The sequence below is a fragment of the Drosophila montana genome, unplaced genomic scaffold (assembly GCF_035044405.1).
Source record: "Drosophila montana isolate Dmon_TW-CO22-7 unplaced genomic scaffold, ASM3504440v1 contig_1624_1, whole genome shotgun sequence".
NCBI lineage: Eukaryota > Metazoa > Arthropoda > Insecta > Diptera > Drosophilidae > Drosophila > Drosophila montana.
In genome coordinates this window covers 4,240,428-4,252,322 of record NW_026996559.1, presented here as the reverse complement: position 1 = coordinate 4,252,322, position 11,895 = coordinate 4,240,428, and the positions used below count along the sequence as shown (strand labels likewise).

The following is an 11,895-nucleotide window of genomic DNA, read 5'->3' as shown; positions in this document are numbered from 1 at the left end:
ATTACATCACGAAGCCTTCACATACTCTGAAAGAGTATCACAAATATAAGACGCATTCATTGCACCATCTCAAGAGTATAGTATTCTGCTCGGAGTCCATGTCAAGCTCGGCATACCAAACCATATCGGAGCAGAGCTCACGCCTTTTTAATTGTGATACAAATGGTGTTATGATGGGCTAAGTTTGGATACCGAAAACCCAGTTGTCCATGTTGGCTTCGGCTGCGTCTACAACATTGGGCATTCGGAAGTGGGCATTTTTTACATAGTATTTTATACTATTATTGTTATTATTTTAGTGCTGTCGCCGCTGCGGCGGCGGTCTTAAACAAACAGAAAGTTGCACGTTTGAACAGTAATGGGGCAAGCAGGGCGAAGAGCGGCGAGGGGGAGGGACGTAAGACTTCTGTGGGCATGCCAAAGGTAGCTTGGGGCCACCTTTCTACGCAACCACATCCGGCATTTGTGTGAGTGCAAGATTTACGCTCCCACACACGAAAATGCTTTTAAAAAAAATAGTAGCAGACTTTGACTCTGACTAGGGCCGAGGCACTAACCGAGGCTGAGAGAGCGCGAGAAAGTTCAGTGGGTCAACTTGGTAGCTGTGGGCTCGGCTCCAGCTCCAGCTTCAGCTTCAGCTCCAGCTCTGGCTGTCCTGTGCTTGCGTTGATGTTCATCTGTCAAAAGCTGAAAGGGTTCCAGCTCAAGTAGCTGAAAATAATAAGGAAACTTGCAACATTCACTTGCCACTTACCGCTGCGTGGGCTGCACAAAATTTGAATCAAAAAACCATTGGCCACATAGACCTTTCTTGGGTCTCCAATTCTTCCCATCCGTGTTCACCTGTCATAGTCATCCAGCGACGATTGCTCCACTCACGTGTTTTTCATATGACTTTTCATGCGATTTAGTACCACGTATCAATGCTCGTCGTCCTCCATGGCCACTTTTTGTATTCCTGCCGCAAGACCCACATGTCTGCATTTTTTTCTTCTGGGGTAGCTTTCACATTTCCTCACCCAATTTCTGTTGTTACTGTTAAAATTTGCATGTCGTCGAATTTGACGTGCGCCTGTCAGGTCCTGGAAATTACTTTTTATTTTCATTTGGCTCTTAGTTGAATTAGTCGGTCCTAATAATAATACAACAACACATTTTTATTCGCCTCGCTTGCATAACATTTACGTATCAGTTTTTTCAGAATTTTTTTCTTTTTGGCTGCGTTTTTTTAATATTTTTTTTTTGTTAGCACCTTGGCGAAAGCGAGTTCGAGGGTCACGCTGGCTGCCCACCGGTACAGGGTACATTGAACAGGGCAGGGCGCCGAGGGTTGAGGGAGCAACTGTGACTTGGTCTTAAGACCATCAATCATCAGTCACATTCCGAGCAGCGCTGCCAGCGTCGCGCACTCAACGTAACATTCAAATCAATCAAAATGACGACGAGCCAGCGACGACGACTTCTAACTGCTAAAACGAATTGGCAGCCCAACCAGCCGATGGGACTGCCCATTCCACATATGCAAAGCAAAACAACAGAAAAACATAGAAAAAAAGCCAAACGTATAAATAATTTTTCATCGAATATGTGAAAATAGCGAAAATGTGGTGCATGCTGATGAAGTTGTTCGGGCTCAAACTTCCCCCTCTGCAGCTCTCCACCCAGCTGTTGTATGATGAATAATGTGCAGGATCGCTGCCGCTCGCAGGGGGTGGGCAGTGGGGAGTGGGGCTGGCGAAATAATGTTCATATGGCGTGCCAGCAGGCACGAACAATTCCGCACTGGCCCATATGGCTGAAACTCCACTAAATGATCAATAATAAATTTCTGAATCTCGTTTAATTGGATTATATAGAGAGCATAACAAACATATGGAATATGTAGAACAAGCGGAAATTTAATGAGTTTGCCTTGGCTAATTGTTTTCATACACATTTTCCAAGACCTTAAGCTGTTCCCTACGGAATGCTTAGGTAAAGAGTTTACAGCCAATCAGGGGCAAAAACAGATACTTTTGACCGTTCAATCCTATTCATTTAACCCTATTTTTACACATATTTTCCAGCCAGAAAGCTTTCAAAAATACGTTTTTTTTTGTTTACCACCCATGTTTCACGCATAACCGTGAAACCTAATGTCTTCCATCATTCAGTTAATCAATCAATCAGCATATAGAAATAATTTATATAGTAGGCCATGCGAGTCTCCAGATAGTATCTAAAATTTGTACTTTCTGTTCAATGCAGCAGGCCTTGGATTTAGATTTTAGCAGGCCATGGAATTCGAAAAGTTTTCCTTTTGAGTAGACCCAGACATATTTTCAGTTCGTCTGCTACACTTAGTATGAATCGCAACTCCGCATTTCAACGTGTATAATTTATTTATTAGTTTTTGTGTTCGTGTTTGTGTTTTTTTTTTCTTTCGAAATTTGATGTGCATTCTTTTTATTCATTGATCGTGCTGAGTTGAGCTACAAAATTTCACTTGGTTTCAAAATGATATCGGTCATGAAATTTCTGCAGTCCTGGGTGCAACCAATGCGTCTTACTTACAAGGCCGCGACATGTATTTCCGTGCGTCGGTACAGTGACGATGAAGCACCGTCCAGAAAGTCGAAGACCTCGGCATCAGCACAGCTGGCCCAGGCCATGGAGTGCGATACCATGCTGGAGTCGCCGGAACCAGTGCAGCGCATGGTCGAACTGGACAATGTGCGCTCGAGGATAAACGAGTTGGATCAACGGAAGCTGCGCCACAAGGAATATGTACAGATGCTGAAGCAGCTGATCATCAAGCCGACGAACTACGCCCTCGAGCCGAAGTTGCCCTTCAAGCAGCCAGTGCCAGCCAATAACATGCGCCAGTCACTCCGCAACTGCTCCAGCATGGAGGAGGTACTGCAGCTGACAAACAATCCCGAGCAGCTGGCCAGCGAGCTGGTCCGGCTGTCCTGGGAGCTGGCCACCGAGAAGCGCAAAAACGATGTCGTTTTGGAAAGCTATCTGGAACTGAAGCAAGAAATGCTCAACACCAAGGTCAAGGCCAACTAGGACCGCGGGGTATTATATATTGATCCATACCATAGGCAATCTATTAATCCAATCGCATTTCACAGGTGTAATTTGGCAAATTAGACGGGCTCGACTTGTAACATCACTCAATTCCCGGCGATCATCATTCATGGACTCGTCTGTTCAAATGTTATATATAATGTTGATTTCTTTTTTGGCAAATATGTAAGTTATGTGGAAATTAGAATTGAGATTGTTTTCTTTGTAAAGTGGGAACAGAGTCCAAAATTGGAATGCGGTTCGTAGTAATTCTATAGTTGCAGGTTTCCGAGAAAGCCCTCGAATAGTAATTTTGCATTACGTCGTGTCTAGCTGAAATTTCTTTTATTTATTTTCACTCGGCTTTGCCAATCAGCGCATATCCAATTCTAGACCAATCTGTGAGTAGCCTCCAGCTGGACTTTACTTGTAACAGGATGTCATCAATAAGGCATAAGATCAGCACAATAACGAGCTCTGCTGCATTCTCATCATCACGATCATCATGATCATTATTATCATGATAGAGCGCCGTGTGCGATTTTTTCATATATTTTTTTTTATTTTTATTCTGTGTAAGCAATAAAATTTAGTTTTATTAAAGAAAAACGAAACAGATTCTAAAGAATTTTTCGCGAGTTGTTTCGGTGTCGGCGACAACGACGACATAAATTTAAAACCACCTACACATAAATTTTTGTACGAGCAACAAAAAAAAATACAAAAAATGAACTGCAATAATCACAACAACCACAAGAGCAACAGCAACAAGCAGCAAGTGCAACTGTCAACTATTAAATGACATTTAACATGCCTACGAGGGAGCTGCACGGACTGAAGGAGGCGTAGGACGCCAGAGGGGGCACATGGCAGCGTCGTCTGTCGTCGAGCTATGGCTGCATTAGTTTCTTAAAATATCATTTCAAATTTCAAATCAAGTCATCAGCAGTGCGCCAGGCGGCAACGGATCCAGCCCAAGACACCAGATCGTCGGACCAAGAGACCGGCAGATCGGGAGCTCGGGAGATCGGCAGACCGAGTGACTAGAGGAGAACATTCTCTCTGTATCTCTGACGGAATTTTATTTATCAGCTGTTGTTGTTTTTGTTGTAGCTGAGATTGCATGCACAAGTACACGTATATGGATATTTTCAATTATAATTTATATGCGATCATATTCGTATTTTTAGACAAATTAAATCTGTTGTGAGCGCGTCTTGACTATACTTAAGAGCAGCCAGTTTTGCCAAGTGCCAAGTGATTGCAACTAGCTCGAATCGATATAGATTTATATATTTATATATTTATCTCAGATCCTGAACAAGAAGCAGGTCTACAACAATTTATTTCAGTTTATTTCAAGAATTTTTCATTAAATGTATTCATTTTATCACTTTTTCATTTTTTTTGTTTAACAATTTTTATATAATTAAGTTTATATATTTGACTTCACAGACAACAAAAAATTTCCATCAACGAAAGGAAATTCTTTATAATCCATTTATGTTTGGAAATGTAATTTTAAAAGAAATAATTTATCAAGCTATTGAAATTAGCTGAAATCTATATACATATATTATATACTAGCGGGTATAACCCGGCCTTGCCCGTGGCACGTATGTTATAAAATCAAAAAAGCTTTGAAAATGATTTTAAAACTGATCGGACGGGATTCAAACAACTTTTATGCAAATCGAAAAACTCTTAAAATTCACCAAAAAAATCTTTGAAATGCATTTTCCACCGAAGGAGTTTAGATTTTGCGAGAAATGTGAAACACGTCTCTAATGAAAATAAATTTGAACACAAAACGTCATCCACCAAATCTTCGACCCCCATTTGCACCAAGAAGGGATGGATTTTTCAAAAAGTGTGAAACACCCCTCAAATGAATTTGAATATAGATCTTTGAAAATTAGTTTGGGGCCGATCGGATGGTAAACAAAAAACTTTCATACAACCGTTTTGCGCCAATTTACCACTGTTACGGGTGGAATTTTCCAAATCGTCGAAATACGTATTCATTAAGTTCTTATTGAGAGCTTTGAAAATAAGTTTGAAGCAAATCGGACACAACTTAAAACTTTGCAGAAAAAATCTTTAAATCGCATTCCCTACGAAGAAGTTTGAATTCTGCGAAAAGTGTGAAACACGTCTCAAATGATTTTTCTAATAGATCTCTGGAAATGAATTTGAGTGCGAAAAGTCACCCACAAAATCTTTGACCTCCATTTCCACCAAGGAGGAATGGATTTTTCAAAAAGTGTGAAACACCCCATAAATGAATTTAAACATAGATCTTGAAATATGAATTTGGGGCCGATCGGATGGTAAACAAAAAACTTTCATACAACCTTTTTCCGCCAATTTACCACTGTTGCGGGTAGAATTTTCCAAATCGCTGAAATACGTACTTATTAAGTTCTTATAAAGAGCTTTAAAAATAAGTTTGAAGCAAATCGGACACAACTTAAAACGCCGCCCAAAAAATCTTTAAATCGCATTCCCCCCGAAGAAGTTTGAATTCTGCGAAAAGTGAGAAACACGTCTCAAATGATTTTTCATATAGATCTCTGGAAATGAATTTGAGTGCGAAACGTCACCCACCAAATCTTTGACCTCCATTTCCACCAAGGAGGAATGGGTTTTCCGAAAAGTGCGAAACACCCCTCAAATGAATTTGAACAAAGATCTTTGAAAATAAGTTTGAGGCCGATCGGATGGTAAACAAAAAAGTTACATACAAACGTTTTTCGCGATTTTTCCACACTTGCGAGTGGAATTTCCCGAAACCCCGTCTTAACGTGCACCTTCATCACATAAGGTAACTACAGTGAAAATTTCAGCTTCCTAGCTCTTACGGTTTGGGCTGTGCGTTGATCACCAATCAGTCAGTCAGTCAGTCAGTCAGTCAGTCAGTCAGGACAAACAGTTTTATATATATAGATATATATATATTTTAGATCCTTCATATAGGTATAATTTCAATATAATTTCAAAAATTTCTTTTACAAAATAAAATAATTTCTAGAAACTAAGTTAAAAATTGCCTTAAAAGAATTAATAATTCTTCGGAGAGAATTTTGTTTAATCCGAAAAGCAGATCTGCCATGTCTTAACAATGGAATTGTATGCGTAAAAGAATTAATTCATTATTATAAAGTTAAAAAAATATATTTAAAAAGTTTTTTCTAGCATTAATATTGCTTGTTTTATGAACATTTTACAGATATATCGCAACATATAATTAAAATGCAATTCAATTTAGCTGGTAGCTTGTGGGAAAATACTTTTAGCATTCCTTTAACTTGGTTTGAGCTGAGCTGGTAGCACGCTGTTGCCACGCTGCTGGTCACACTGTTTTCTGGCTTTTTTCTGAACTGGCAGCGCCTGCGCATGCAAATGACTTTGCGAATTTTCCATTTTGCTGGCAGCTCTTGAACTCGATCTTTGACTTTTGGCTTTCTGCTGCGGCGCTCTTTAGAAAGTTTTGGCAAATCATAAACGCGACTATCAAAAATGGCGCCAGCAACGCCAGAGACACCGCCGGCGCCGCCGCCGCCGCCTCCGCCACCGCCTCCGCTACCGCATCATGGTCATGGATCACAGCACAGCCCGGCGCAGAGTTCGGTTTACTTGGGCTGAAGTGAGTTTGGCTTCGAATTTAAATATGCCAAACGAAGTCGTCGTACAGTTGCCTCGATGTCGGATAAGCTGACTCAGTCAGACATTCAGTCAGCCAGTCAGTCAGCCAGCCAAGCGCGTAGGGCTTTACACCCGCTCCCCCTTGCTCTGGATAGTGTGTCCCGGCCACGCATTAGGTGCGCACAAGTCTTGGGTTTTTGGGTCTTATCTAGGTGGCGATGGTGCGGCTCGCAAGTCTCCAGCCCGGGTCCGCATTCCACCTGCTTTTGGGCACCAGACGGTGCGCCATTTTGGAATTTCGTTTTCTGGACGAATGCCCCTAATATGAATTAACAAAAATATATATCTACGCGTATAAAAATAAGCATAAAAATTTCAAATTTCAAATTTCAAACGTTATGCTCATTGTTAAATTTTGGGTGTACGCAAGTTATTCCAATGCTTTTTGGGTTTTTGTATTTGGCTAATTAGCGTGGCTCATGGGAAACACATGGGGAAATGGCTCTTGGTTCAGGCTCGTTTCCACCCGCGGCCCATAACCTAAATTTCTTTTGAAGCATTTATAATACGAACTTGCTTATTCATATTAGGTTTTTTATTCGTTTAATTTCGTTTTCTGATTATTACTATTCATTTTTTTAAATATTTTTTTGCATAAATTAAACCTTTTTTGTACATCAGCAGACATGCGTTTTGGGCTTGGAGTCCAACCAAAAGTTGAAGCCGCTTAAGAGCTAAATAATTAGGGATCTGAAAGTATGCAAAAATACTTTTAAAGCGTATCAAATTATCAAATAAGAAGAAATTAATTAAATAAGCATTTTTTTTTTAATTTATGCCGTAAAAAATAGCTTAAATATGGGACTCAGTTGACAGTTACAAAATACATTATAATATAATATAAAAAAATTTAAAATAATATTATATAAGAAAATATAAAATAATTTTGACATTTGTATAAATTTATTCAGGTCTGTGAAAAATTCTTAAAAATATATTATAAATAGTTTCTTGATATATTTCCAAAGATATTCTAATTCAAATATTGTTTAATTATCTGTCACATATGTATTATATGACAAACTATATATACATATATATTTATATTTGTTTTTTTGTTTATATCAAATTGCAAATTATGTCGCAGATAGGTTCCAAAATATTGAAATTATTGGAATATGAAACCAAAAATGATCAATAGTATGATTAATTATTATTAAATTATTTTATATATTACAAAAAGTGTTCGACCAGTTATTCAAACCTATAAATAAATATATAATTTAAATTACTTTCATTTATATATACTTATTTTCATTTTAATTTATCTATGGATATCAAATAATTCGATATGTAACACACCGCTGGAAATGTGTTGCAATATGCCCCAGAGAAAAGCGTGTAGCGCTTATGGCAAAGTTATTAAAGCGTAAATTCGAGACTATTATGATTATGTAGATCTCCCAGTACCCTATGCGTATATTGTTTTAAGCTTTGGTGCGAGGTTCACACAATAACAAAAAAATTAGTAATGTCTGCTGCTGCTGTTGTTGTTGTTGTTGTTGTTTATAGTGTTGCTCGCATTTAGTTTATTGTTGCTATTTCGCCAGCTGGCTGAGTTCAATGACTAATTTATGAAAGTTAGCCTGACTTGGCTTTTATTGGGCATGAGCCGGAAATTCCAAACGCGCCTCTCCGCCTCTCTCAGACACCGCACCACGCAGGGCACCACGCTCGAGGAGAGCGCTTGGGCAAATATCAAATAGTTAGCATCAATTGCCGGTTATCTGAAAATTGTAACAAGAAGTTGCAACTGCTCGGCTGCAAGAAATTCAAAAGCAGCCGACAAGGACTTTTCCGGGAAAGGCGGACGATGGCTTATCTGCGGTCGGATTTTCATGTTGACATGTGAAATTTCGCACGCACTTGTTGCGCGTTGCACGTTGCACGTTGCCTGCGGCTCACCAGGACGCTAATCAGCCCGAAACTAGGTGCCGCCTGTGCCGTTGGCTTTGGGCGTGTGCCGACACAAGCCGTGCCCAGGATATCCTGTGCTTCTGCACCTTATCCAAAACCCGAATGCCGCCTAATGTCTCGCCCACTCCTCACCCTTCTGCTGCCCGCCGAAGTCGTGTGGCAATTGAACGCCCCTAATTGAGCCATAATGTCCGCATCCCAAAAATGATATAGATGTCTATTTGCTGCTCTGCTTTGGCATTTGCCGACTCGTCCGACTCGCCGACTAAATCAATTTTTATGTCGCACTTTGCAGTTAATGTGGAGCGCCGACACCGGTCACATGCGCCACACTTTGGGGCAGGCAACAGCCAACAGCCAACAGGCAACAGCTTCGACTCGTCCACGTACATTAAATATGCATCAAAAATTGATGATGATGCATTTTTAACGATTCGACAAAGATTTTTATGTTGTGCATTTGACAAGATTCGACAGTCGCACAATGCGACCGGACTGACGGATTGCCGCGATGATCCATGAATGCCCATACACGATCCATGCCAGCCCCTGCCCCTGGTTGTTATTGTTTTTGTTGCTGTTGTTGCTTGTCTGGAGCCTCAATTGGATTTTGATGGCCTTTTGATAAATTCCCTTTATCGTCTTGAATTATTCGATTGTTAAAGGTTTCTGTTTTATTCTGATTTGTTTTCAATGAGAACGCCCCCACAACAAGAACAACACACACACACACACACACACACACACACCCACACACACACACACAAACACACACACACACAGACAGACAGTTGTGTGTGTGTGCTTAGTACATGTCAACGCCGCTGGATGGCGCTATACAAGCAGTTAGCCGCGTCGCGATGGCTCACACGCTGCGCGTCGCCATGGACAGGTCGTAATTATTTTTGTGGCCAAATTGAATTGAATTAAATTGTGAATGTGAAGCAGAAGCAGTTGCAGAAGAGGAAGAAACAGCAGCAGCAGCAGTAGATGAAGCCAAAGCAGCGCACAAATGAACAACGAACTTTTTGGCCACAGTTGAGCGATTCTTGGGTGTCGTTGTCGTAGTTGTTGTTGTTGTTGTTGTTGTTACTGTTTTGTGCTCATCGTCACTAGCCAGTGACGCCGCGGCTCACTTGCACCTGCACAATGACGACGATGACGCTCCACACCGAGACGTCGTCGCCTAAGTATCTTTCCCAGTTGCTGTTGTTGCTCTTGCTGTTGCTGCTTGGTGTTGCTGCTTGCCATGCCCAACTACACACTTCCAGCCAACAGGCAAGAGCCATCAGCATTCGTGGCCACTGTCACTGTCAAGCGTAATCATAATTTATTGTAATTATTTTGTATTATTTTTTAAAATTGTTTTAATGAGTCGTCGCCATCGTCGACTTCTCCTTCGCCTTCGCCTGCGCCGATGCCAGCGTCTCCGTTGACGCTTCTTCGACTGTCGCTGCGATCGTTTTGGATTTTTACCTGATTTTTTGTATATTTTTTTTTTTTATTTCAACAGCATGAATCCAACAACGTTGTTCAGTTAATTTTACCGCAGTCACCTCGATCTGCCAGTAATTACATTATAGATACCAGTACGTATTTCCATGTTATGATTACCGTTGTTTGCCAGCAGCAACAACAACAATAACAACAACAACAACAATTGCTGTAACGACACTTTTCTGGCATTTTGTCAAACGAAATTTCATAATCGGAAGTGTTGGCTCCGTCGACTGACTGTGCGTGTGTGTGCGTGCGTCTTTTTGAATGTATACCTTATTCGACTGCGATTACCGAGTACTTTTAATGAGGCTCAATTATTGAAATTTCTCAAATGCAACGGTGCTGTAAGAAATTAACTTCCCTACAAGTTGCTTTAAGCTGTGGTTTCCATGCCGCTTGCGTGCCTTACTGTTGTGGATGCTATGTGGACTGTAATGAAAAGACAAGGGAAATGATTATCTTTCAATAAAACGCTCAGATTCGACATAAGTTCCACGGTTGCGAGATCCTTTCAACTATTTGTGGCTCTTACTGTTGTGCTTCTATGTGGAATGTGAGAAAAAGACAAGGGAATCAAAATCTTCCTAATTTGGCTGATGCTATGTGGGAATAAATAGTGTTTTATTAATAATAATTAATAAAGGAGAACCATTTGTGTACTTTGCTTTTGTGGATGCTATGTGGTAAATAAAAAGACAAGCTAAAAAATTTGCTCTAATAAAACGCTAAAGTCCACATATGATCCACAGTTGCAAAATCCTATCCGCCATCTGCAGCGGAAATTTCGTTTGCTGCGCATGGAACCTATGTGGCTGCTAAAATACTTTTAAATATAAATTCCAAACATAATATTATATTCGGTTATTCTTACTGATCAGTGTGCACAAGTTAAGAGGGCACACGATCGTACAAGCTATACTTTTCAATTAAGTTCTTGTGCACTGTGAAGTCCTTGTGGAACTTATGTGGAACTAGTTTCAATGCAAAATATATATTATTTACTAATATATTATTTACTAATTGTGATTGATCTGAAAGGTATACTTGATCACCTGAGAAATATTCTTACAACAAATTCTTTTTTGTTGTAAAATCTTGGTGGAACTTATACGGAACTAGTTTGATATTAATGTAAAGAATTGTTAATAACACAAAAATAAACCGTCCTCAATTAAAATACGGCAATTGACGGCAAGAGAAAGTCATACACAGCATGTCCGCCCTATGGGTATTATGTACCCAGATAAACTATCGTATGTGTGTGTACACACACACACACACGCTCACAGACATATCCGCATCCCTGTTGCCATTGAGCAAGTGCTGACAGTTTTAGATGCTGACGTTGTCGCATTGCTCAAATGCCTCCGACATTGCTGCACGTTGCTGGGCGGGCACCTGTTGATCTTATGCAAATATCAAATAGTTCTACGCTGAACAATAAGATCCCTTACAAAATCCACAAAGCAAGTACACATGTTCTTTTTGATAAGCGCGAGTATTTTGTTGTTTTCTTTTTTCTCGAATCTTTTGTTTGAACTTTATCAGACGAGGCTTGCGTGTATAGCGGCTGCCGCAGGGCGGGGGTGTCTCCGTGTTTGTGTGTGTGTGTTTTGTGTTGTGCTGTTAAAGATTTCTGGCTTTGATGTGGGCTGTGACGATAAGATAGTATTGTGCTCGGAAAGCAACGCATGCCGTACCAGTGGGGGCGATGATTGTTAG

The 11,895-nt window shown here is 40.3% G+C and overlaps 1 protein-coding gene across 1 annotated transcript; it reads left to right on the top strand.

Moving 5' to 3' along the window:
• The first annotated feature begins 2,433 nt into the window (after window positions 1-2,433).
• Window positions 2,434-3,259, top strand: LOC135440653 (uncharacterized). Its single transcript, XM_064699938.1, has 2 exons — window positions 2,434-3,060; window positions 3,117-3,259. Exon 1 carries the CDS (start codon window positions 2,497-2,499, stop codon window positions 3,049-3,051), a length of 555 nt encoding a protein of 184 aa, XP_064556008.1. The 5' UTR covers window positions 2,434-2,496; the 3' UTR covers window positions 3,052-3,060; window positions 3,117-3,259.
• Window positions 3,260-11,895: the final 8,636 nt, after the last annotated feature.

What these genes read in the sequence shown, in the direction of transcription:
- LOC135440653 (XM_064699938.1), top strand. Translation starts at nt 2,497, where the DNA reads ATGATATCGGTCATGAAATTTCTGCAGTCCTGGGTGCAACCAATGCGT.